The 27,181-nt window shown below is 55.9% G+C and overlaps 1 protein-coding gene across 1 annotated transcript; it reads right to left on the bottom strand.

The window, feature by feature from the left end:
- Positions 1-6,858: 6,858 nt before the first annotated feature.
- SRC (SRC proto-oncogene, non-receptor tyrosine kinase) lies at positions 6,859-25,435 on the bottom strand. The gene is made up of 11 exons (XM_068987852.1): positions 25,168-25,435; positions 23,380-23,479; positions 15,885-15,983; positions 15,610-15,713; positions 14,441-14,590; positions 12,838-12,993; positions 10,569-10,748; positions 9,057-9,133; positions 8,167-8,320; positions 7,884-8,015; positions 6,859-7,581 (listed from the first exon to the last, which is right to left on the bottom strand). Exons 1-11 carry the CDS (start codon positions 25,433-25,435, stop codon positions 7,373-7,375), a joined length of 1,629 nt encoding a protein of 542 aa, XP_068843953.1. The 3' UTR covers positions 6,859-7,372.
- Between the last annotated feature and the right edge of the window lie 1,746 nt (positions 25,436-27,181).

Below are 27,181 nucleotides of genomic sequence, written 5' to 3'. Positions count from 1 at the left end.
ACTCTCCTGGGGGCGCGGTGCACTCGGGGCCTCTGTTCAAGCTCGGGACCCCGGCTCTATTCTCCTGGGGGGCGCGGTGCACTCGGGGCCTCTGTTCAAGCTCGGGACCCCGGCTCTACTCTCCTGGGGGCGCGGTGCACTCGGGGCCTCTGTTCAAGCTCGGGACCCCGGCTCTACTCTCCTGGGGGGGCGCGGTGCACTCGGGGCCTCTGTTCAAGATTGGGACGCCGGCTCTACTCTCTGCGGACAGTGGGCCTTTCTGCATCTGCTCTGCTCATCTGTCCTTCTGGACACTAAGTGCCTGGTCAACACTGCTCCACAGCAGATTTTTCTCACCCCTGAACCCCAACCCCCAACCAGGATCAGGCACACAGTAGGTGCAAAGTGGCCATGTGTACAATGAAAGCTTACACACCTGAGTGACAGCAGAGCTGGAAGGCGTTAGGATGAATGAGGAAGGGAAAAGCCAAGGGTAAAAGAGGAGGGCAGAGGGAGCGAGAGCCCTGGGTGGGGGACAGAAAGATGTGGCAGGCACATCTGGAATAATCTAAAAGGAGGTACAGGGTATGGCGGAGCCCTGGAAGCTGGCGGGCAGTGGGTGAGGGGCGAAGCACTTGGTGGATACAGGCCAATACACGCATGCATGCACACACACACCCAGGCAGGGCAGCTGCTTCATGACAAGTGCTTTATGAAGAGCCTGAAGAGCCCAGGGAATGAGATGAAACACCCACCTCCAGCACTCGGCAAGAGGGGGGCTGCGGGGAGAGAGCCCACACTGGAAATTCAATAAGCCTGCAGATGTGGGAGGCAGTTGGCCTGGGGGACAGACAGGGAGCTAGACCCCTGCTCCCTGGCAGACATACAGATGCCAGGGCCACGCATGTTTGTTGGGGGAAATGAATAAATGAACAGGGGACCCCAGAGCAAAAGACAAACCTGTCAAGGTGAGAGAAATGGACAGGGAGGGACAGAGACTTAGGGGGCAGGGGTGCTACACATACTATGGGGCTTTGATGCTCTCATATGGAAGTCAGGGGCAGACCTCAGGGGGCAGACCTCAGGGGGCAGGGTGGAACCCACAAGATCCAGAGAGGGTAGAAGGTGCAGAGGACACAGAGCCTGCCAGCAACAGCCTTTGCCCAGGGTCAGCACAAAGAGGGCACTCAGTACATCTACAGCCCACAATACCTTTAGGGGCCCATGAAAAATGTTTTAATTTATTTCAAAATCAGGAGAAAAAATGAACTTTAACACAAAGAAAATGTTTTCATAGATAATGTTAACATATTCCACTTTATATCAATGTTGTAAAATACTTTTTTTTTTTTTTTGTATCTTTATGGAGGAAAGGACCCATGAAGGCAAAACTGACCAGGGCCCATGAAGTCATCATGGAGCCCTGGTTGACTGCCCAGCCTGGGATGGGGTAACACGAGGCAAAGGCTAGGACAGACCCTACAGAAGGGAGTGCTGGAGCCAAGGGAACCCAGGGAAGGAGCAATCAGGAAGGAAGGAAAGACATGTCAGGCAATTGTGAGGGAGCTGAGGCTTCCTCCACCAGAGACAGGATTCTTCTGAGCAGGGCCAGAAGTGGGAAGAGAAAATGAAAGACCACAGCAGAGGGAGGCTGAGTGATGGCTGAGTGGGGCCCAGGATCAGGGAGGGAGCAGACAGGAGTTGAGTTGAGTTTGGAGTGGAGGGTGCAGTGTCCTGGGGATGGTTGCCTGGGAAACCGTCAGGGAGGGAGGCCTTGAGATGGAGGCTGGAGGAAGCGTGGGGTTCAGTCTGGGGCCAGGATGGGGAGCAAGCAGAAAGTGACCCTTGAAACCAAGTCCTAGGAGCCCCAGAAAGGGGAAAGGGGGCAGGGGGAGGTTCATTCATACACACACACACACACACACACACACACACACACACACACAGAATGACAAGAAAGGGAAGAAGAGAAAGATATTTAATAAATCTGCAAGGAGATGGAGGTGGGAGGTAGAGAAAGAGACCCACTGGCACAGAGACCCAGCCGCAGATACACGGACACACACACACACACGGGGACAGGACAGTCAGAGAAAGAGACAGGCGTTTAATGACACCTCAGCAAGGGGGAGGCAGGGCAACAAAGGCAGACACACAGACGGATGGACAGATGGGCAGAAGGCAGAGCCCTGAGTCCCCCTGGACATACTCTGAGGGAAGCACAGGTCTGGCAGTGGGTAGTAAGAGCCCCAGTGAGAGAGGGCTGGGGAGAGTGGGATGGACAGATGGACAGAGCTTCATCTCCCCTCCAGATCCCCCCCACCACAGCACCCTCCACCTCCATCGCTCCCTCTCTGTGCTTCTCTCCCTGCAGGTCTCTCTCTGCCTTCCTCTCTGCAAACCAGAGCTTTCTGAAGACCCGGAGAGAAAAATGGGAAAAGAAGACAGAGATGGGAGAAAAAGACGAGGGACCTTGTGTGTGTCTGTATGTGTGTGTGTCCAACACAAGGTCTGGTTGGACTTTTAGGAGCGAGGGGATGAAAGAAGATGAGCAAAAGGACCAACAGCAGATTGGGGGGCGGGGCGCAGCCTGGAAGGATCAGGAACACACAAGCCTCATAACACACCACATACCGCACACACCACACACACACTGCACACACTGGAAGTGCAATTCGTGGGAAGAAGGTCAATGAAAACATGGAGAAAAAGAGGCAGCGTGTAGCGGGTGTGTGGAGCTGAGACAGATACACAGGGGAGTGCCTGCACTCCCAAGGCTGCCTGGCAGGACTGGGCCCAGGGTCCATCTTTAATGTAAGTTTTACATATGAATGTCTGAAAGAATCAAGAATCAAGCCCAAGAGCCAGTAACAACAGGTCAAAGGATGAAGAGACGGAGAGAAAGAGACAAGGAGACACTGAAGCCAGAGGGTAGAGGGCAAGCGACAGTCCCAGATGGATACACACCCGGAAACATGTTCCACCCTCTCTAGGTGGTGAGAGTGGGTACACAGCACAAATTACCGTGTTGTTTTTTTTTATTCCTGCTGCAGGGCGAGCAGGATCTCATGCCCCCTGCAGTGGAAGCGCAGAGTCTTAACCACTGGATCACCAGGGAAGCCCCAAATACCACCTCTTATTGTACATGCTTTTCTGTATCTTTCCTACCCTGCTGTAAGGAATGTTGTTGTTGTTGTTTGCAAACATCTTATTTTTCTCAAAAAGAAAAAAAAATTCATGCAGAAAGAGAAAAACCACTGAAACCTGGATGGAAAGGCGGAGAGGTGAGAAGGTCCCAGGGTTTCCAATCCCCTGGCGAGAGCTGGACACTGACGAGGGCGGCATAGGAGGAGCCGGCAGTGGGGCGGGGAGACGGCAGCCAGCAGTGAGCGTCACGAGGCTTTTCACTGTCTCTCTCTCGAAGGGTCGAGAAAAAGCAAATTGAACAGAAGCCTAGGGAGTCAAAACCAGAGAAGGAACCAGAGACAATAGGTGGGAGAGACAGGCTGAGCCTCTGCCTCCCTTCCCTGAACAGATGGCACCTCTGTGGGCCACATTCGGGTGCCTCAGCCAGAATTTCCCCAGCCTGTGAACCACTGTGACAACCTCTGCAAGTTCCAGGGGCGTCAAAGAGAGCTTCCAGAGGTGACCTGTGGCCTCTGAGATATGTTTTGAAGGATGAAAAGGAGTTTGCCAGGTTGCAGAGAGGCAAGAAAGGGCATTCTCAGTGGTGGAAACAGCCTGGACAGACGCACCGAGTGGCCGGAGGGCTTGGGGAAGAACCAGAGGCTTTGAGAGATTGGTTAAAAAAAAAAAAATCTGAGACAGAAACACACAGAGACTAGAGGAATAGAGACAGCCGTGAGACACAGAGAAAAAGAGAAACTAGCAACAGGGAGAGACAGACACAGACACACAGACAGACAATCAGGAGCGCACAGGAACACAAAGAAAAACACCAAGAAGAGAGCGTGGTGCTGTGCGGGGAGGGTGGGGGGTTAAGGAAGGAAAAGAAGCACAGAAAACTGTCAAGACAGCCAGAAAGAGAGCTGGAGAGACACAGATGAAGAAACACAGATCACTGAATCTCATGGAGAGAATAGGGGCTGGGGCTTCTCCCGGATTCGACCCTCTGCCCAGAGCCGCGCTGCGCAGGCGCACTCCCGACCCTCATCCCGCTGAGGATGCCCAGGACAGGCGCTTTGTCCCCGCCGGGGGCTGGGGCGCATCCCGGGCTGCTCACACGTGTCCTTGCACCCCCCTTCCTCACCGTGTGTGTGGGCCCTGGCCAAGCAGCTGGCATTCTGTGCACGTCCTGAGCCCACAAGCATCCATGTGAACACACACGATGCACCGTGCAGACAAGAGGAGCCCTATCATTCAATTCGGGGTCCTGGCCCCAGGAGCCCACAGATTGAAGCAGAACCTCCTGAAGTGGTATCCACGTTGTACTCACAAATCGCACCCACACGGCCGGAAAAAAGCAGGTTCACATTTGGGCACACAACCCCAGGAGCCCGGACTCACAAGCCACCTGGACACATGCCCACACACCAGCACAGGTGTTCATGAGCAAACAGGCGCACAGGCGTACCCACGTGAGCACAAAGACACTCCCAGGAGCACACACTCACACCCATGCTCCTACCTCTGCTTCCAAGACACATGCACACCCATGGAGTCTCCAGATGTCCTTTCAGATCCGGACATTGTGGTGTTTGGGATGTGAACATAACAGCAAACAGAGAAACATCCCGACTTTGAAATCTGTTTTTAATTAAACAGATTAAACAGTGTCATTAGGCCAGAGGTAACTCACATGGATACGTGTGTTATCTGATAAAAAATACATTTCTTCCTATAGGCTGTTGCAAATGAATTTCCCAGGCTGTGTGCCCTGGTGAAGGGGACAAGGGAACAGAGGAAACTTTGGAGTTTTCTCCAGAACACCCAGGGCTTTTGCTGACCCAGTCTCACCACCCCCACCCTCCCAGGCACTCCTGGCAAACACACAGCATACACACAGCCACAGCTCCCTGTGGGGATATCCACAACTCCACAAGGGCATGACAGTCCCCCATGGAGCCCCCAGAATGTCAACTGCCATCATCCACCCAGGGCATCTGAGTCCTCAACTGCTCACACTTGGAGAGTCCTGGGCTTCACCCAGACACAAGCAAGGTTGCTGCCAGGCATGGTCACTCCCCAAACACAGGAACAGATGTTCACACACAGCCGCACTCCAGAGGTCTCCAATCTGATTATGTCCCTCCCTGGCCTGAAGCCGTCCAGCCACTGGTGCTGCCTGCACAAAGGCTCCTCTGACACAGCCTGTCCTCCCATCCCACCCCCTGTCACGCTCCAGCACACAATAGATACTCAAGAAACCACTGGCCAAACTCTGAGGTCTGTTCGTGTTTAATCAGACAATATGCAAAGTATTTACAACCAATTCCAAATCCCCCCCTCCCCCACCCCAGGCCTGGGCCATGGAATGCGGGACCCCCTGGCCCTGCCCAGAGCCGGGGTCCCCTAGGCCTCTGCATAGTCATCTGAAAACTACAAAACACTGTTTGCTTTAAAAAAAAAAAAGGACAGTATTAGGATACCTTATACAAAGGGCGCTGGGCAGTTGGAAGGGGATTTGAGAGCACGCTGGAGTGAACCCAAATTTTGACTGGGACAGACAGGAGAAGACTTAGGTAATACACATGTATGAAAGGAAAAATTGAAATTTCATAGGCAGGCACCACTTGGCCTCCTTCCCCACTGGCAGGGCCTGGCTGGCTCAAGAACCCCTGGCAGCAGGAACGTTATTGCTATGATGAGGGGCTGGGGGTGAAATGTACATGGCTGGGGGACAGAGTAGGGGACATTTTTACATGTTAAATATGGACACACATGGAGGAACATACACGTGCACACACACACATACACACATACAGGGGCCCTTGGCAGAATGCCTACAAAACTGTCAGCTGCCCCATTTAAGAAGGGCATGATGAGGCCCAGGGAGAAGCCACCACATAGCCCAAGGGCCAAAACACGGTCTCTTGATGCCACGGGCTGGACTCACCACGTGATGCCAGGCCATAGGGTCTGGACAGGAGTGCAGAGGCCATGGCCACATATGGAGGCAGACACTGAAGCCCAGAGAAGCAGCAGGGGCTGCCTGAGGTCACACAGCCAGTCCTGGTATGTGGCAATAGACAATCTGTCCTCTCTCACCCCAGCCCACGCACTCCTTCCCCTACTCGTGAGTTAAGGGTGCCAACTTGGAGAGGAGAGCAGGGGACAGGCATTGAAACAACACAGGACAAACTGGGGGAAGGAGGACCTGGGGTTCCGTCCTGAGGCCAGGGTCGCAACCACTTGGATCTTCTACTTCTGCTTGATTGCCTCCAGAGCCTGTGAGCTCCCTTTCATGATTGGCTAGTGCCAAAGATAAAAAATCACCCACATTCTGATTAAAACCTGCTTCCCTATCCTTATACCCTTCATTTCTAGCTCAGCCCCACATCCACCTCCACTCTCTCCCCCCACCACAGCCCCACCGAGCGAGCAGTGGCAACAGGACTCTGCCTGCTATCTCTGAGCCATTCTCAGGCCCCTTGTCCTCTGGGCTGCCCCAGTCAGTCCACAATGCCTCCAAGGACAACGGCATTGGTTCCTGAGGAAGACAGAGGGAGCACCGGGTTCCAATTCCACCTCAACCCTGAAGTGCTCCGCTGCCTTGGGCAAGTCACATCCTCTTTCTGGATTCAGCGTCCCCATAGGTAATACGGGGACAAAGAACTGATGATCTCTGAGGATTCCTCAAGCCTAAGAAGGGCAGGGTTTGAGGAGGGTGTCCACCCCCACCCACGATCATCAAGTCAAGCTAGGCCTCACCAGCCTGGGAGCCACAGCAGAGAGGGCTGGACCCAGGAGCCTTCCGCAAACAGGCGATTCAGAAACGGACGGCATGGGCCAGGGCGGCAGGCAGGCCAGGGACCAGAGGCCCATCACTCCTCTTTGGAAAGGCTCTTTGGCCAGCTCTGCAGACAGACCTGGGGTGGCGTGGAAGTGGCAAAGAGCCAGTGTGCGGGGTGGCTGAGGCTAAGAAAAGGGCACCCTCAGCCCCAGCCTTTCTTCCTAGGGCCTCCCGCTGAGACATCCAGAGCTCCAGGAGACAACGCAGGGAAGGGGCGTGTTGGTGGGCGGAGCCAGGACGGCAGCCTTAGGCCACGCCCCCAGGGCGGCCCCAAGCCCCGCCCCACCACGGAAGAGGGCGGGGCCTCGTCACTGGCAATTCCACGGAACGCGGGCAGGCAGAGGCAGGCAAGACCCCGCATCAGGGGCCACCCAGCCCAGGATCCAAGCCGAGAAGGCAGTCTGGCCCGGTAGCCCCGCTCTATAGGTTCTCTCCGGGCTGGTACTGGGGCTCGGTGGACGTGAAATAGTCCTCCAGGAAGGCCTGCAGGTACTCGAAGGTGGGCCGTTCCTCCGGGTCCTTCCGCCAGCACTGGCACATCAGGTCATGCAATGACTCGGGACACTCAGGCGGGCAGGGCATCCGGTAGCCCCGCTCCACCTGGTCCAGCACCTCCCGGTTCACCATCCCTGCAGGCAGAGGGAGGCGTGAGGCGCTAGGGGAGGCAAGTGGAGCAGAGGGACGTTGATGGGGACAACCAAGAGGGGTTCCTGCTTAGGGGCAGGGTGGCTGTGACCATAGGTAAGGCCCTCCCCAAGCCTGGGAGCCCTGAACAATGACAGAACCTAGGATCAGAGGGTCACCTCTTTGTTACACAGATGGGGAAACTGAAGCCCAGGAGGGGCTTTTACATGCCCAAGATCTCCTGAGCAGGGGCGTCACCAGGGCAGGGGCAGAAGGACTAAAGATGGGCGGCGGGGAGTTCTCTTACCAGGGTAGGGCACCCGTCCCTTTGTCGTGAGCTCCGTCAGCAGGATCCCAAAGGACCACACATCTGATTTGATGGTGAACCGGCCATAGAGGGCAGCTTCCGGAGCCGTCCACTTGATGGGGAATTTGGCACCTGTAGGAACAAGAACGGTCGGGGGAACTCAGAACATCATTACCTCTCTGTCGGGCACCATTCTGGTCCCCACTTGACAGAGGAAAAAACAGGCTCAGAGAAGGGGTGTGACTCCTAACGGCCACATAGCATCTGCTGGGACCCTGCCCACCTTGCCGGGCTGTGTATTCGTTGTCTTCAATGAGTCGAGCCAGCCCGAAGTCAGCCACTTTGCACACGAGGCTCTCTCCAACCAGGATGTTGGCAGCCCGGAGGTCTCGGTGGACATAGTTCATCCGTTCCACATAAGCCATGCCTGAGGCAATCTGCAGGCAGAACCGGGGAGCCTGATTCAGAGGCCACCCTGTGCCCTTCCCAGATCACAGGGCACATGCCCAGGAATGGGGTCATCCCCAGGAGTGGATAGCCAACCAAATGCCCTGCCCTTCCCAGTTTTTCAGGCAATGAAACCAGTTTACAGTAAACCCTGTTGGCACAAAAAGTGGAACCAGTGCCTGGCCTAAGGAGAGAGCATAGGGCAAAGGGGAGGCACAAGACAAGATGCAACCAGGGAAGTGGGGTGACCATGAAAAAGAGACCCCAGATGTTCCCAGAGACACAGATGAGTACCAGATCCTGCCAGTTGTCCCAAGTCCCCTTTCTGAGCCTCAGTTTTCTCATCTGTCAAATGGAATAATAGCCATCCTACCTCCTCTGATTGTGAAAGCATTAAAAAGTGGCTGTTGAGCACTGCCTACAACAAGCAAGTACTAATACACATTTGATGAGTGTATTGATACTTGACAGAGAAGAAAACTGAGGTCTGAGGTCCCATAGCAAGTCAGTGACTCCTGATGCCCAGGTAAGGGCTCTTTCTTCTGCCCAGAACCACTACTCACAGCATCTGTAGGTGGTCCCAGTAATACATAGGATGAGATCAGTGAGGGAGGGGGCAATCAAGGCAAGTTTCTTGGAGGGGGCACTCAAGAGGCCAGATGTGGCAGAGCCAGGTGGGTGGGAGAGCTCAAGGCCAGATGTAGGAGGTGGGAGGGGCTGACTCACCTGTGCAGCCATGTCCACCAGCTGAGGCAGCCGCAGGTACTTGCCTGTCTCCCCCTTGAGAAAGTCCAGCAAACTCCCTGGGCAGAGAGAAAGCAGCTCTAGCTCCTGCTCTGTCCTCCCTGAGCCAGGAAACAGTGATTCCCCGATCTTGTCCACTGGGGCAGGCCAGTCTTGCTTTAACCATACAGCAGATTTTATGTAAACCCATCTCTGAATAAAGTCTGTTTGTCACTCAAAAGGCAAGCAGGATGGGAAACAACCAAACGTTCACCTCTAGGAGAATAGAACTGTGGTACAGCCGTACTATAATGGCACAGCCATACTATAATGGAATACTACTAAGCAATAAAAAGGAAAGAAACTACTGATATATACAACAAGACAGAAAACCCTTGGATGTAAAAGATTTCATATATGAAGTTCTAGAAGAAAGAAATCTATGAAGACAGAAAGCACATCAGTGGCTGTATGGGTTTGGGACTGTAGCGTATTATCTGCAAAGGAATACAAAGGTGTTTTCTGGGGTGATGGAAATGTTTATCTCGACTATGCTAAGAGATACACAGCATATCCATTCATTAAAGCTCACTGAACTGTACATTTTAAATGGGTGGGTTTTTTCCCAAAGATTTTTTTTTAATGTGGACTATTTTTAAAATCTATTGAATTTATTACAATATTGCTTCTGTTTTATGTTTTCGTTTTTTGGCCATGAGGCATGTGGGATTTTAGCTTCCCAACAAGGGATCGAACCCACATCCTCTGCACTGGAAGGCAAAGTCTTAACCACTGAACCACCAGGGAAGTCCCCTAAAATGGGTGTATTTTATCATATGTCAGTTATACCTCCAAAAGTGGAATTTTGAAAAATAATTATTTTCAAAACTAAGTAAAAGTCAAGCCAGGAACTTGGCCCAGATGTGGCTCAGCTCAGGGAATTTTCCTTCCAGCCCTAGAAATGGCAAACAGCTTTACAAAAGCAGCAGACAGGGAGACATTGGTGCATTGTGGGACATCACTAAAAACAAAATGAACCGAGAAAGGCAACCTGCGGTTTAAGGTTCCACGGACATGGGAAGCTGATTCTTTTCATGCATTTCACCTTTAAAGGCATGCACTCTAACTCACTGAGGGAAAGGGACAGCTAGGGACTTTGGGAAGGACATGTACACACTGCTATATTTTAGATGGATAACCAACAAAGACCTATTGGATAGAACAGGGTACTCTGCTCAATGTTATGTGCAGGCCTGGAACCAGGTGGATGGGAGGCCTGGGGCAGAAGGGATGCATGCATATGTATGGCTGAATCTCTTTGCCTCTCACCTGAAACTGTCACAACACTGCTCATCGGCTATACCCCAACACAAAATGTTTTTGGTGTTAAAAATAAATAAATAAAACTTTTAAAAAATAAAGGCACACACTCATTCTAGATGTGGTGGGAAGTGAAGCGCGTCCCACCTGCCCTGTTGCAAGGACCCCCACCAGGGCCCTCCCGGCTTCCCTCACCCTTGCTCATGTACTCCGTGACAATGTAGATGGGCTCTTCGGACACCACGGCGTACAGCTGCACGAGTTTCTCATGCCTCAGTTTCTTCATGACCTGGGCCTCCTGCAGGAAGGCCTCCGGAGACATCGTACCAGGCTTCAGGGTTTTGATGGCAACCCTGGTGGTGCCGTTCCAGGTACCTGTGTGGAGAGGTGTGCAGGTTGCCTCAGGGGAGGACCCCCATTCCCATCTCACAGGGATGCAGGATCTGCCTGTCTGGGTACCAATGTCAGCTCTGACCTCCCAGGCCAGGTGACAAGCCCAGCCAAGGCCCAGCCTCTTTCAGAGCCTCAGTGTCACCATCTGCAAAATGGGCAGGATGCTCCTCACAGGGCACGCTCAAGAAACAGAAGCTGTTCTTAGGACGCTTATAATTAAAAATGTCCCCAAAAGCAGCACATTCATCAATTCAATGCCCTCCTTGGGGTGGTCATGTTCCTTCTAGGTAACACACCGAAAGGTGGCCTAGGTGTCCACAGATGGTGCGTGTGCACTGGTGGGGGCTGGGGGTGAGACAGAGCTGGCCTCAGAACAAGAAGCTGTCTCAAGCCACACTCGCCAAGAAGTAATTAAGGCCTCACACCAAGTACAAAGACTCAGAGGTCAGACTGGCAGGAGTTTGGCTCCCACCTCTGCCCACTGTCAGCAGTGAGACCACAGGTGAGTCAGTGCCCCTCTAAACCTCAATTTTCTCATCTGGAAAATGGGGATGCTATAATATCCATCTATGGGGCAGCTAGGGCTGCTAAGCCCACTGTGAGCACACAGTTAACAGCTGCAGCTGTCATTTTATTATTATCTGGTTTTTCAAACTGTGATGCCTCAGGGAAAGCTATGTTTTAAACCAGTGTGTTTAATCCCAGTTTGGTCCCAGCCAGGCCTGAGGCTCCTTTGATGAGTGGCCTTGGCCCATGCCGCACCATCTCTGGGCCTCCATCTGCGGGTTGGGGCTCAGGGCCATGTCTGCGGTCCTCCAGCACAGGGCCTCTGGAGATATGTATCAGGCTCTCCTCTTCGTAAGTCCGCCTGGATCATCCAAGGAGGAGTGAGAGCCTCCTCCACTGATTTCACCACACAGGCAAGCCAGGAATGAGTTTTGCAGCCACCGGAATGGCTGATGCTGTCACCGTTTTGCTCAGATTCTCTCTTTTTTAAATATTGATTTATGCATTTGGCTGCGCTAAATCTTAGTTGTGGCACATGGGATCTTTGTTGAAGCATGTGAACCCTTAGTTGTGGCTTGTGGGATCTAGTTCCCTGACTAAGGATTGAACCTGGACCCCTGCACTGGGAGCATGGAATCGCAGCCACTGCACTGCCAGGGAAGTCCCATCAGGTCCTCTCTTTGTGACTGTGCTTTGCATCTCCATCCCCTCTCCCCAGCTCAAAGCCAGCAGCTCCCCTTTCCTGACCTGGCCTGACCTCCAGCCTATAGGCCTCTGTCCCTGCAATGAGCCTCCCAGGAAGCCCCTCTGCTCTCCTCCATCATCTCTTCCTCTGAAGGGAAGGAAATGGAGGCAGTGATACACCAGAGCTCAGATGGAACCACCTTGAAAACCGCACACGGTCATCTCCCCACTGGACACGCAGGCTCACAACGACCAGGCCTCCCTCACCACGATCTCTGCAACCCATGTCCGCAGAGACCAGTCAGCAGAAGGGGGCCTGGGTTTTGTCACGGCTGCACGGCATTTGTTTTCAAAGACGGTTTGGCCATTTCTCCAGAGTGAAACAGGAGATCATTAACAGGCCAGGAGCGTTCTAGACTCTGCACCTCCCAGAGCTCCATCTAGGAGCTGAGGTTTCTCTTCCCAACAGCTGAAGTTAACATGGAGACACATGTGGGGCCAGCATTCTCTCAATCCCCCAGGGGGTCCTACTACCCCAGCCCCATTTTACAGGTGGGAAGATCAAGGCTCAGAGGGAAGCCACCCGGCCCAGACCACAGGGTATATCACTGGGGAATCACGATGCCCAGCCCCAAGCAGTTCTTGGAAAATGGGTACCACAGCAGCCGGAGGCACGGCTTGCTGGGGCCCTAGCTTGCTGCTGCCCACTACTGGAGGAGTTCCACGTTGAGAGTAGGACCCACAGTTCACAGAGGTGATGAGATTATGGAAGCAAGTTTGGAGGATTCGTGGGGCCTGGAGTAGCCACATGGGACAGACATCTGCCTGGTTCTCAAGTGGGGACAAAGCAGAGGTGGGAGCGCCGGGGGCATGGCCTTACCCATCCACACCTCTCCAAAGCAGCCCTGGCCCAGCTTGACCTCCAGCCGCAGTGACTCCCGGGGGATCTCCCAGGCGTCCTTGGCCAGGCCTTGAGTCTGCGGCTTAGACGTGGGACACACAGTGGTGAGGCGGTGGCAGAGGCCATCAGCGTGTTCTGAAGACAGAGACAGGGCGGTGGAGTTCAGGCCTGGCATCCGCGCAGGGTCGCCGTGTCCCACGGTGTGTGTGTGTGTAGACTCACACACTGCATGCACACAGGCTTTGGGGCCACACAGGACACCCTCGAGGCCAGGAGTCCATACCTGTGTGTATGCACTGCCTCCAACACGGGCCTACACTGCCTCATGCATCTGTTCCCCAAGTCATTCATTCATTCATCTGACTTTAGGTGGGTGCCAGGGAGCCAGTGGAAGCCTGCCCCCATGGAGCTCCCAGTCCAGGGGGGCACCCAACTTTCCCATATCACCTCCCAGGACCACGAGTGTGACAGAGGAGAGCTGTACATGCAATAGCAGGTGGGTTGGGTAGAATCCTGGGAGGCTTCCTGGAAGAGGTGGCACCTGGGCTTATATCTGCAGAAGGGTGAGTGGTCAACTAGGGAACAGCCCTCTGGGCAGAGCGCACACTGCCTCATGCATGTGCAAAGGCCCTGAGGGAGGAACAAGCCAGTGGGTTGGAGGAGCCGAAAGGAGGCCGAGGCGGGTGGGGAGGGCTGCCAAGGAGTGAGTAGGGGAAGGAGGGCCCCAGGTAAGAAATGGAGGCCAGTTGGGTTTAGACCACCCAAAACCTGAGGCCACATGGGGGTCTTTCTCCTAAAATTCCAAGGTAACCCCTGGAGTGTTTTGACCTGGGGGAACTAGGTTCAGAATAAATACAGCGGTGGCCAAAGGGATGGAGGTGGACAGTGGCAGATCCTTGAGGGGGTCAGGAGGCTCAGCTGACAGAGAAGGAGGTGGTGCTCTCAGGAAAGGCCACACGTGAAAGGCTGTGGCCACATGCCAGACACCCAGGTACCCACAGGACTGTCCACATGGGAGCACACAGGCCATGACCCCACTGGGGTCCACCCAGGCAGCCCTGGACATCCAGATGGACTGGCCACAGCCTTGCACACACGGCCTAACCCGCGCCCACAACCTGCGCCTGTGAGCTCCCCGCCTGCCACTCGCTCTCCCCTTCTCTGCTGCGATCGATCTAGCCGCCCCCTCCTTGTCTCCCGGTAACCGGTTCCAACCAGTCCTAAGGCTGCAGGGCCAAATGACACCAGTCTATGCCCCCCTCCTTCCCGGCTCACTTCTCCAGGCAGCCCCCTCCTCATCAGGCAGCTTCGGAGGGGGGCGAAATAGGATGGAGGGGTGGGAGGGGGTGGGGTGGGCAGAGGGAAACCAGGGAGGAGGGCACAGGAGGAGGGGAATGGGAGGAGGGAGAAAAGGGGAAAGGAAGAAGGGGGAGGGGAACAGGAGCTTTCAAGCTCAGGGTGACAGGAGTCCCGGACCTGGCTGGCTCCAAAGCCCCCAGCTCAGGGTCTGCAGTATGGATGGAGACCGCCACCCCCAGCCCCTCCAGGGGCCTCCCCTCCCCTGCGCCCAGCTGGCACTCACTGGAGTAGTAGGCCACCAGCTGCTGCAGGCTGTTGAACTGGGTGCGGGAGGTGATGTAGAAGCCGCCGCTGTCCAGCTTGCGGATCTTATAGTGCTTCACGTTGAGGCCCTTGGCATTGTCGAAGTCGGACACCGAGAGGCAGTAGGCGCCTGCAGGACAGGCCGGAGAGGGGCCGTGACCACCACGTCCACTAACCCACGGCCGCGGCGCTGAGCACACCTACCCGACACGGGACGGAAGGCAGGCACGGACGGAGCCAGGTCTGGTCCAGCCTGTCTCTGAGCACCCAGCCCCTGGGTGGCCGCTGGGGCAGAGTCAAGTGACAAAGGGCACCTGACTCAAGAGTCTTTCCATGCACCTTTGACCTGTGAAGCCCAGATGTGCATCCCAGCTGTGACCTAAGCAAGTGACTTGCCCTCTCTGGGCCTCAGTGTCCTCCTCTGCACAAGCAGGCTACTCCCCAGGCAGCTGGGCAGACTCAGTGAGACCACATATAAGAAGGCCGGGTACACAATAGGTGCTCAGTAAATGTTTGTGGGGAGCCTCAGGAATAGCTCCAGGTAGCTGTGTGTCCCTGGCCTAACTGCCTCTCCTCTCTGGGTCTGCCCACTGGAGTGGTGTCCAGGCCCCGCCCCTCCCTGAAGACTCCAGGCTTAGGCAGGAGCCAGTGGTTGGCTAAGGCAGGGCTGCCCTGCGCAGGAGACCACATACTAGGCGCCAAGGCTCAGCTGGGCCAGTCCGGGTGGCCCCTCCCTGTTGCCCTGGAGCCTAGAAAAGCTTTGGGCTCAAAAAGTTTCCTTCTGACCAACAGGCCTGTTAACCTGAGCCCAAGAGATGCTTGGGGTGGCATCAGGGAAAAAGGCTGAGCCCCAGAGGTGAGGGAGAAGGCTTCAGTGGCCAGAGAAAGCCCTTCTAAGTAAACAGCATACAGGCATCATTCTAGAAGCCCAGGCCCCTCAGCCCCCACAACCTCTGGATAACCCTCAGGTGGGGTTTACAATATCCAGTGTCAAAAAGGGAAAATGTACCTCCCTGCCATTGATCCTGGCTTTTTCTCCAGCTGGAGGATTCTTCCCATCCCACTCCATATACCAAACTCCTATTCATTCCTCAATACCCAGCTCAAATAACCCACAAAAGGTTCAGTTCCCAGTAGAAGCACTCATACCTTTCGTGGTCTCGCTTTCTCGCACTAGGAAGGTCCCTCTTGGGTTCTCTGCATTGAGCAGTAACCGCTCTGACTCCCGTCTGGTGATCTTGCCAAAGTACCACCTGGGGTGGGAGGGAGGGGGATGGTGCTGGTGGTCCAGGATTCCCCCCACCCACCATGCCTCTTCCTGGGACGTGGCTGGGGCAGCGAGACCCCCCACTCTAGCCCAGGAGAGAAGCTCTGAACCAGCAGCGATGATGGTGAGCAAGCAGGAGGCCAGAGTCAATACTCACTCTTCAGCCTGGATGGAGTCAGAGGGCGCCACATAGTTGCTGGGGATGTAGCCCGTCTGTCCCGTGCTGAGTGAGTGGGCCAGCCACCAGTCTCCCTCTCTGAGCAGGGGGAGAGGGAGGGAGCAAAGGAGAAGGAAACCATCAGCAATGGGCCCCGGGGCGTGCAATCTTCAGAGGTGCTATGCTGGGGGATCGCGAGGCTGAGTGAGGTGCAGGGAACACGGAGATCAGGCCACTCACCCCTTGCCAAGCTAAGCTGGCCTGGGACTCCTCCCCTCCCTATCCCAGAAGCCTCCTGGCCAAAGCTGACTCAGAAGATGAGGCCTGAACTCACAGGGGCAGAGTCCTGAGACGGGAAGTGATCGGCTGCCCTGCAGATACCCCAAGCTGTCTCAAGATGCCAAGAGCCCACCTTGCAATTTAGGGAGGGAGCTCCCTGTCTCTGGGGAGCAAGCAAGTTGTAACAGGAGAAGCTTCCTGCCTGAGATGGATGGCAAATCAGACCTTCAAAACCTCCCCAAGCCCTGAGATTTGGAAGCCCAAGCTTGGGAACTGGCGAGACCTGAGTGGAGGCAAAGGGTGGTCCTTTGGGGGCTTGGTGACAATCCAGGCGCTCTCTGCAGAGCTGCCACTGCAGCTGGAGCAATGCTTGCCTTTGTCACAGATCGCGGGTCACACCCACCAGGCTCCTTGATTGAAAACTACAGGCCTCCTCCCGCAGCCTACCCAGCTATGGGGAAACTGAGGCCAGAGCGGGCTGGGACTTGCCCAAAGTCACACAGCGAGTCATGTCAGAGGGAGCTGAAGTGGCAGAGCCCCAGTGCCCAGGGCCCTTCTACACTGATTTCCCCATGAGGCAGGGAGTGTGATGGGGACAGGGTGAAGGGGCAGGAGAAGCCCCCAGCAGGGTGGGTCCCCTGGGTGTGGGGGGAGCGGGGAAGGGGCAGAAGTACCTTTGCAGCCATCTGAATGTGAACCAGGTCTGGCTGGAGCGGGGGTCCAGAGACACAGAGGAGGGAGGAGAAAGCCAGAGCCCAACAGGAAAGAAGAGGCAGAGATGGGGGTGGTGAGAGAGAGAGAGAGGCAGAAAGAGCGAGGGAGAGAGCAGAGTGCCAGGCAGTGCTGGGGATGGGGGAGGGGGGACAAGGCGGCAGCCACAGGGGCCTTGCATCCAAAGCAATCAGTGGAGGCAGGGAGAGGGTCCATGGGGAGGGAGGGGAAGCCGATGGGAAGGGCTGCCTGGGAAATAGGGCCCAGCCCCCTCCAATTCCCACTGTATAGATGGGAAGACTGAGGCTAGAGACGCAAGGGCCTCTGCTCATGGTCACACAGCCAGGCCCAGGTTCCTAACTCCCAGATGAGGAGGAATCCTTCCCTATGGGGAGCTATAGAGCTTGATACCCTGCTGAGCTTCTCACCCCAAGGCTGCCTTTGACCTCATCACAGCCCTGGAAAGACACACAGCCAATGGATGTGCTCCCTGCTGCCCATGATCGGGATCCAAAGAGAAAAAGGCCCTTGCCCACAGCCACAGTCTGAACTTGAACCTGAATCCCTGGCTCCGGGTTCTTCTGAGCTGCCCCTCCTATGCTCTTCAGCCCATTTTGAAGATGGAGAAGTTGAGGCCAGGAGAGAGTGGAGCTGGGGGAGCTCTCTGAGAACAGATGACTACAGGTGAGCATCCCAAAGTCAGCCAGGTGAGCCCAGGCTCGACCAGAGCGTTTGAGTCCCTTCTGGATGGAGTGAGATTGGCGCTGTGTGGGCTGACTCAGCTATACAATCATTGCACACATGCACACTTAGGCAGGGGCACAGGCTCACATGGGAATCTTGGCAGGAGACGGAGGGCCCCAGAGTAAGGTGGCGATGCCCCCCTCAAGGCAAGAAGCCTGGAGGTGCCCAGGACCTCCATCTACCTCTCTGTGTGTATCCACAATGGATGGGGGCGCCCACATTGTCTGTCCTATTGGACCCTCAAAACCACCCTGCAAAAAAGGCAGGCCTCAGCCCCTAGATGAAGAAAAGGTGGCTCAGAGATGTCTAGGGGCCAGCCCAAGGACACACAACACCCAGGATGGAATAACCCAGCACTGTCTTTTAGAGTTGGTGAAAATGAGGCACAGAATGGGGTAGGGACTTCCCCAAAGCTAGCAGAGATCTTCTAGCCCGAAGCCTTCATTTCACCAAGGGGGAAACTAAGGCACAGAGAAGGGCGATGATTTGCCCAAAGACACACAGCGAATCAACAGCAGAGCAAGGGTGAGAACCAGGGTCCCTGTGTGCCCACAGCCAGTCTTGGCCGGCCCCCTGGACCCCTGTGCCCTCCCCAGGCCCCTCAGACTTAGAAACCCTCAGGGAAACCAGGGGAAGATGGAGGAGGAGGCAGCAGGGCTGGGGGCAGGGGACTGAGTCAAGGTCTAGGTCAGAGACTACGAAATGCGGCAGATCGACAAAGCAGAGTTTGCAAGCCGGCTGGCCTTGGGAAAGGCCCCAGCCACCTACTCACAATGGAAGGCTGGCAGCGGCATGTGCCCAGAGGCTGGCCAAGCCATGGCCCCAGAAGCCCCTGAAGCAGGGGTTCAGCTCTGCTGACATGACCCAGACTGGGCCAGCTGAGCCTCCAGCTCCCCGACACCAGCCCATGTGTGAGTTTGGGCTCACAGTCCAATTTGGGGGGTTTTATTTCACAAGGACAGGGATGGAGGTGTGCTGAAAGCTCACTAAGGATCCAAGGTCCAGCTTCAGCCTGGCCCCGGCTTGAGAGGTTTCGAAGAGCCTGAGCGCCAGAGTCCAAGCATCCCGGCACCAGCCCAGCTCAGCACTTGCAGGCACGACCTTGGCCCTACCTCGATTTCCTCATCTGCAGGATGGGGAAACTCAGGCCTCCCTCCGAGGATGTAAAATCCCAGCACTATGCCTGGCACACAGTAGGTGCTCAATGTGCATGAGCTGATAGTATCTTGATTTGGCTAAAAAAAGAAAAAGAATGAAATCCGCATCTCTATGGTACCCCTCCCCACTCTCAACACGGCTTTAAAAACCAGCACGCAGCTCAGTTCCAGTCTCCGATAAGGATTTGCTGTGTGACTTTGGGCAGGTTCCTTACCCTCTCAGCACCTCTTTAAGAAGGAGATAATAGTCACAAAATCTCCCTTGCAGGCAAAGTGTGTAAATCAGTCAGCATCAAGCCAAGAAGTGGATTACTGTGATTATCATCTGAGCTTCAGTGTGCCCACCTGTGAAATAGAAATATCAAGCCCCATCTTCCGCTGCCAATGGTCTGGAAGGTTCAAACCTGCCTCAGGTGGCTGTGAGCTGGCTCTGTGGAGTGCCAGGGACTGCCCTCACAATGAGGGGCCCCATAGCTTCCCAGATCAGTCCGGTCTGGTGGGGACTCGGATCTGAGCTCAGAAGTGATGGTGGTGTTAACCTAACATGTTGAGCACATTTACTGCATCTCACGCCTTTCCTGGGGCCTGGGGCCCATTAGATAGGCAGGAAGAAGGGAAGGAAGGGAATCGCACATTCCCTGCCTGACCCCTCACCTTCGCTCATGTGGCCAGAGAAGAAAGTACTGGACCAGGAGTCCCCGAACTACGATTTTACACCCCAAGTGCTGTCACTAGCTGTGTGACTTCAGGTTACTGACCTCACCTCTCTGAGCCTCAGGATCCTCTTTTTAAGAGCCTAATCCTTGTGGCTAATTCAGGCAGGCATGTGGATTGGGAGGGTGGCAGCTTTGGAACCTGGGGAATTAGGGCAGCTTGCATCGTTCTATGTAACCCATTTGGGCTGTTAGGACTGACCAGAGAAGCAATTTGGAGCTTGCAGGCAAGCCAGGGCAGCTGGGCACAGCTCAGACAGTCAAGTTTCCGAGCCCTGAGGCCTGGACCCCTGCTTGGTCCTTGGGGAGAGAGCAAGGTGAGGCCGAGGCAGATCGTGTGAGGAGGGCAGGAAGGGGTCCCTCGCCCCATGGTGGGGAGCGGAACCGAAGAGCCCAGGGAAAGGGGGCAGAGGTCAGTGCTTGCTGGAGAAGCTGCTGGAATAATCTGGGTGGGAGCAAACGGCAGTTTGGGAAGCACCCCAAAGTCAGACCAGAGGGGCTCTGGCTCCTAGAGGACCAGGACAGAGGCTCAGGGCGGTCACCCCCCGGATGGGCTTCCTCCGACCCAAGGCCACACAGCACCCAGAGCTCTAGGTCCAAGACCACGTGGCATGGAGATCCAGGAGCAGGGTCTCCAGGCAGCTACTGTGAGGACTCCAGCCCAGCCAGCCCTGGCCCAGCCCCAACGGGCTCAGCCTTAAGCTCTCCCTCCCCGACTCCCAGCCCAGCCACAGGCTAGACTCAGAGAGTCCCTCACTCTTGCAGGGTGCGCGGTGGGTGCAGGGGGCTTACAATAACGGAGCTTAAGCAATAATGGTAGAAGGACATGCAGGGTGGTCCCGGGGTGAGGTATGAAACCTCACGCTTGGGTAGCCTACCTTCCACTAAGGGAAGCAGGACAAGGATACTCCCCTGCCCCATCCCTGACCCTGTTACCCCTCCTCTTCCTCTAATGCCAGCTCCCCCCAACTCCACCATCACCCGACTTCTAAGGCAGAGGAGCAGCTGAATACTGTGATATGAGGAAGGGCTCCCGATCCACCCCCACCTTCCAAATGGGGCACCTCACTGCCCCTCATGGGCTTCCCATGGACAGGTCTCCATCACTTCTGGCCCTCCTGGCAACCCCCAGCCCATCCTGGAAGACAGGAAGAAGGAAAGGAAGGGGCTGGCAAAGGACGAGTGAAAGAGGCAGGATCAAAGTTTCCAGAACTCTCCTCTGGCCACACCTTTGCTCAAGCTGTGAGCCCCCTGAGAAGCCCTTCCCATCGTTGCCAGTTGAGAGCTCCCCAGCACTTCAAAGTCTCCAGCCTGAGGTACCATCCCACCCAGCTGGGGCCCCTCCCTCCTCCCAGCTCCTCTGCACCTGCAGAGCACCCCCTCCAAGGGCTCAGGGTCATGCCTACCCCGCCATGGCCCCTTACCCAGCTCTGCCACTACTAGCTGTGTGACCTTGAGAAAGTCATTTCTCCCCTCTGGGCCTCAGTTTCCTCATCTGTAAAATGGAGCCAATAAACATTTCCACTTCCCAGGACTATGGTGCCTTTTAAATAAAACAGGGCAACTGAAGTGGTCAGCGTGAGCACAGGCCCACAAGCAGGGCACAAGAAATGGTGCGCCAGTACCACCTGGGTACCCCCAGTGGGGTGAGGAACATGGGGTGATGGGGGCCCCAAAATAGGGCAGGCACAAGAGCAGCCCTCAACAAGTTTCCAGTTTAGGGGTAGGCAGATGGAGACAGCTGGAGCCAGAAGAGAACTAGAGTGGCATTGGGACTCAGACAGCAGGGGTTTGGGGGAGCTGGGAAAGCCCCCTCCCCTTGGGAGAACAGCTCCAAGAAGAGAGCGTGCTGCTGCCCAAGTTCCAATCCTGGCTTTGCTACTTGGTAGCTGTGTGACCTTGGGCAAGGGCCTTTACATCTCTGAGCCTCAGTTTCCTCATTCCATATGAGGAATCAATATGGCGATGGCCCCTCCCCCATCACTACAGCCCTGGTGGAATAGCAGCAGAGTGAAGGACGTGGGTAAAAATGCCTACCCCTCTTTTCCCCTTTGCCTCACAAGGAAGGCACTTCTGAGCTGGATCTTGAGGGATGAGTAGGAGTTTGCCAGACCAATGGGAGAAGGGGCCTTTCACATAGAGGGAACAACATGCATACAGCAGGCAGGCATGAACAAGCAAGAAATGCCTAGAGACGGTGGGGATGTCCAACCTCCTCAGCCAGGCCTTCGAGGATGCTCCGGGATCAACCCCACTCTACCCTCTAGAACCTTCTCACCCTTCCATAGCCCCGAAGGCATGTAACCCCCTCCAGCACTGCACCCTCCCAGGAGCTGCCCTTCTGAGGGGGGCTGCCATCCATCACCTCCCTCCAGCAGCTCGGCTTCACTGTGCTTCCTTCAAGGTCCTGCTTGAGCCTCCCAGCCCCTGGTCACGACCAGAGGTGGGCACACAGCACAGCCCCCTAAAGCCCAAGCTGATCCCAGCCGTGCCCTGCACAGGCCACGGGGCCCGGACTAGGGCCAGTCCCGCTATACTCTGGCCCCAGGAGGACGTGGCCTTCTCCACCCAGGCCTCCCTGGGCCCAGCGCTGGCCCTGCATGCAGCTGGCACTTGGGGGGAGCTGAGCGAGCAGGAGGTGGATGGGGAGGAGGTGTGATGGGGAGTGACAGGGGTGATGAGAGGACCCTCCCCATTCTCAGCCTGGGGGTGCAGGTCAGGATCTGGTCCAACTCTAGGGTGTGAGGACAGAAGCTGGGGAAGCCGGAGGGGGTGCAGCCAAGGGGGTGCAGGCGGAAGCGCATGCAGCCCCACCCCCACCAGTGAAGCACCCCCACCCAGCCCGCCGCCCTGGGAGCGCGTACACACCTGACATCCACCTTCCTCCTAGGGCCAGCGAGAGAGAAGCAGAGAGGGAGAAGCTGAGAGAGAGCTGGAGGGAGCAAGCACGGGCCAGGAGTGGGGCAGGGCATCCCCGAGGCTGCGGGGGAGGGATGGGAGGTGGCAGAGACGGGAGAGCAGGCCGTCCAAGGGCAGGAAGGCAGCTGGTGTGGAGCTGTGCCCCGCCCTCTGTCGGCAGCTCCACCCCCACTGTGATCACCCCAGGGCATGGCACCCAAAGCCTGCACTCCCCACCCCCCATGACAGATGCTGCACCCCACTTCCCACTGCACTCTGGGCAGGCGGGGAAAGGAGAGGAGGAGGGAGGAGGGGAAGGCCCCCACCCCCTGACTGAAGCCCCACCCCCCTCATCAGTTCATCACTCACAGGGGCCCCAGAGTCTGGCAGGGTCCCCTGCTCCCCCGTTCATCAGCTTGGCCCTAGGATGCCCCATGCCAAGGCTGGAGTCCCTGGAGGGGGACATGGATGCCACCCTAGAGTGCCCTGCCTTCCACGTCCTATGCCCCATCCTCCCCATGCCCTATCCTGACCCCTCTCATGTTGGGTCCCTAATATGGGTCCCCCAACCCTGCCAATACAGGGCCCTCCCTCTACAGCTGAAGACTCACTTTCTGGGCTGCCCCAGGCGCTCCAGCACCTCTTGGGGCACAGCCTTCAAGTACAAAGGCCCTGCTGTTTGTAGCCCCGGGTCCTGGGCCCAGTCCTACTCTGACCACACGCCCCTCTGCGGGTGCTGGGATCTGGAGCACCGTGCTCTGTGGATCAGTTACCGAACCCAGATCCCGGTCCCTGGAGCCCTCCCAAAGCCACACCCACCTCATCAGGATGCCCACCTGATCAGCCCCACAGACCCCAGGATGCCCAGGATGGGTTCCCTGGGCTTCGGCTGCCTTGACGTCCAGCCCCGCCCACTGCCCATCAAGCTGGCTCTGGGATGGTCAGAAGTGGCTCCAGCCCAAGACCAGATCGGGGTCCCCAGGGGGCACTCACGTGTTGTTGACAATCTGAAGCCGTTCCCCTTTCTTGAAAGACAGGTCAGTCTCTGTCCGCGACTCATAGTCATAGAGGGCCACGAAGGTGGTCACTCCGCCTGCTCAGAAGACAGGCATGTCAGAAGGCCTGGCCCTGGCTGGCGGAGGAGAGCCCTGCACTCTGGGGGTGGGGGTGGGTCCCCCACTGCCATCCCGGGGGCCTGCTTTCATTTACAGAGACGGTGGGCTTCTGTGCGTGTCCCCTGTGTCTATGTGTCTGGCACACCTGTGAGGGCACGGAGGAGGCACGTGGGTCTCTCACGTGCGTCTGAGCGGGTTCACATGATGAGCCCAGCGGGCTCGAGGTGATGCTGGGTGTTAGCTTCTGTTTGGTATCTGTCTTCCCCCCAAGAACCCGAAGTCCCCAGTAACAGGCATCTTTATTTTGTTCCTAGAGTCTGGCGCATCACAGGTGTTCAAGAAACAATCATGGGGTGAGTGAAGCAGTGAATGAAGGGAAACTGCCCCTGGGGAGGCGGCTCTGTGACTCTCTGTGTGACTCCGGGTGCTTCGGGCCAGCAGGGACGATCCTGGCTGCGGATGACTGTCCCTCCCGAAGCCCTCTCTGTGCCCATTTTAAGTTGCAACCTCCACCCACACATCCCCCAGCGCCCCTCCCTGTCCTCCGTGTTCTTTCAGAGCAGTTACCACCCACAAACACACGGCACAGTTTACACAACTCGCTCTTAGCCTCTCTTCCCCAGGAGGGTTTTGTCTGTTTTACACACTGCTTGTGTTCCTGACACCAGAAGAGACCTGGCACACAGGAGAGGCACCACAACTGTCTCCTGAACAAACGAATGGCTGTGTTTGTGGGTCCATCTGTCTCGCTGGGGTGCGTGTCTGTGTGTTCTCACTGCACGTGTGTGCATCTGCGTGTCCGTGGGTGCTAGCTGAGCATGTGTGCGCTTCTGAAGGGCTCCGACTGCACGTGTCTGTGTCTCCATCTGGGAGTAGGAGGCGCTTCTGCGCATGTGCTTTTGTACTTGTGTGCATCTGCGGTGGGTGTGTGTCTGTGCCTGGAGGGTGCCCATTCCTGTGTCCCTGAGTGTGTCTCTGTGTTCATGGTGTGTCTGCGTTTACGATGGCATCTTCAGCCTAACATGTGCACGTGTCCTATTTGGCTGTCTCTGAATGAGTTGCCGACTGTGTGTGTGTGTCTGTCTGAAGGTGTCCCGGTAGAAATACCCGTGTTTGTGTGAGGGCCTTAGCTCTCCAGAACCACATCTACTTCTCTTACTAAGCATCACTCGCCCGGAGCGGCTATACCCCCTCAATACCAGCAGAGGGCGCAGGGGCGCATCTCGTAGGTCCAGCCTCTGAAGACCCGAGCGCTCTCTCTCCTTCTAAAACCTGCCCCGCCCCCTTGGCCACTCACCCGCCTCCAGTCCTGATCCATCTCCAGGCTAACCAGAGTGAAAAGCAAAGCCTCAGACCTGGTCCTCGGGCTTCCCCAAGAAGCCCCCGGCTCTCTGGGCCTCAGTTTCCACCTGCAGCCCTTTATCTCTAGGGCCCTTTATACTGTACATCAGAGTTCAGCCCTAAAGGCAATGGCGTGTGCACCACTCTTTCCAGTTTATAAAACCTCCAAAAAACTCCCAATAGCCCCTAAGACCAAATAACCCCTAGACTCCTCCCCGTCATTAAGAGAAAGAAACAGCAGCCCAGAAAGCGGGCATCGCTGCCCCCCAGGGCACACAGCCCAAGGGGCCAGGGCCACCCGGCACTCACTCCCAGGCACACTGACCAGCCAAGGGCCCCGCCCTCTGCGGGGAGGTGACTGTGTCAGAGGAGTTGAAGCCTCCGAACAGCTTGGGCTCAGCGGCTGCAGGGGCGAAGGCCGTGTTGGGGCCGCGGTGGCCATCAGAGGAGGCTGGCTTGCTGGGGGTCTGTGAGGAGGGGAAGGCACCCCCACCGCCGCCTCCACCGCCGCCGCCTCCGTGGGTGTTCTCGGCAGGCTCCAGGCTGCGGCGCCGCTGGCTGGCATCCTTGGGCTTGCTCTTGTTGCTGCCCATGGTCCTGGAGAGTAGAGAGGACCCTGAGGTGAAGGACTCTGGGAGCAGACAGGGCTACCTGGGCCCCTTAGCCCGCACTTCCACCCATTCTACAGATGGGAAAACTGAGGCCCAAAGAGATATCTTTGGGTAAGTTACCTTTCAGAACCTTAGTTACTCCATCGACAAAATGGGAATAGTGATGGCACGCATAAAGGGCTTCCTTGGTATAGGGTCAAGCACAGAAGAAATGCCTAATAATCAGCAGCCCTAATTGCACCCCCCCTTCCCCTGAGACACTGTGTCCATCCCTCCTGGACAGGGACAGTATCTGAGGCATGTGTGTGTTCCAGGCACCCAGGAGAGGGCTGAAGGTTTGCTGAGTGAATACATGGTTGGCTGAAATTGTCCTACACCAAGGAAAGAGGTGCTAAAAGTTGCAACCAGGGCAGGGATATAGCAGGCAGCTGGAAGAAGGAGAGATGGCTGATAGCTCATTCCAGCCCCAGGGCCTTTGCACATGCTATTCCTTCCGCCTGAATGCTTTTCCTTGACTATTTCAGCAGAGTAACTCATGTGTTGTTCAGTTCTCACCCCGAAGGCAGCATGCGGGGACTGGGAGGGAAACGTTTAGGGGTGATGGATTATCTTGACTATGTGGATGGTTTCATGAGTGCACCCATGTGTCAAAATCTATCAAACTGCAGACCTTAAACATGTGCAGTTTACTGTATGTTAATTATACTTCAATTATGCTCTTAAGGAAAAAAAATTCACCTCCTTTGGATGTGCTCCCAAACTACTTCCATTGGTTTAAGTTCCCTTCCTTTTGTGCCTCTTCTTGATAACATGAGGCTTCCCTGGTGGCTCAGACAGTAAAGAATCGGCCTAAAATGCAGGAGACCCACGTTATGTCCTTGGGTTGGGAAGATCCCCTGGAGAAGGGAATGGCTACCTACTCTAGTATTCTTGCCTAGAGAATTCCATGGACAGAGGAGCCTGACGGGCTACAGTCCGTGGGGTCACGTGACTCTGTGTGTGTGTGTGTGTGTGTGTGTGTGAGATCATATGATTATTTCTATGGGCTTTTGTCCATCTAGACACATTGCTGCACTCCTAGTACCTAGAAGTGGCACATAGTGGTGCTCAATAAACAGCTGAATGAATGCATGAGTGTGTGACTACTGAAGAGTTAGGAGATGTCTAAGCCAGGAATTTGGGTGGGCTAGAGATCAGGAAACACAAAGAAACTCAAGCTGCAAACTCCCCAGTGATGACCATCACTCCACCACCCCCTTTTGCTCCCTATGTCCCCATCCACAGGTGCTGACTCCCACCAAGCTTGGCCAGGGTCTCCCCACCCAATATGGCCACTCCTCGCAGCTCCCTCATCTTGGCAGCCCCAACGGGTCATCACCTCACCTGGTGGAAGGCAGGGGCTATCTCAGAGGACCTGGGAAGCAGCCTGAGGTCACAGCACGAACACCAGGTATGGAGTCAGGGGTCGTGGACTAGAGGCCCTGCTCCACCTCTGCCTGCTGTGTGACCCTAGGCAAGTCACTTCCCCTCTCTGGGCCTCAGTGTCCTCATCTGCAAAGTAGGGATAAAGCAGACTTCTCAGGACTGTTGAGGGGATATGATTAGAGAAATCAGGAACTTCCCTGGTGGTCAGTGGCTAAGACTCCATGCTCCCAATGCAGGGGGCCTGGGTTCGATCCCTGGTCAGGGATCTGACCCCAGGTTCAGAGCCTACGTGCCACAACTAAG

The sequence above is a fragment of the Capricornis sumatraensis genome, chromosome 15 (genome assembly GCF_032405125.1).
Source record: "Capricornis sumatraensis isolate serow.1 chromosome 15, serow.2, whole genome shotgun sequence".
NCBI lineage: Eukaryota > Metazoa > Chordata > Mammalia > Artiodactyla > Bovidae > Capricornis > Capricornis sumatraensis.
This window is presented reverse-complemented; position numbering and strand designations above follow the sequence as displayed.

What these genes read in the sequence shown, in the direction of transcription:
- SRC (XM_068987852.1), bottom strand. Translation starts at nt 25,435, where the DNA reads ATGGGCAGCAACAAGAGCAAGCCCAAGGATGCCAGCCAGCGGCGCCGC. An exon ending in AGAAAGCGAGACCACGAAAG is followed by an intron (nt 14,591 to 15,609) that starts GTATGAGTGCTT and finishes CCTGTCCTGCAG; the next exon opens with GCGCCTACTGCCTCTCGGTG. An exon ending in GGGACGGGTGCCCTACCCTG is followed by an intron (nt 7,582 to 7,883) that starts GTAAGAGAACTC and finishes CTCTGCCTGCAG; the next exon opens with GGATGGTGAACCGGGAGGTG.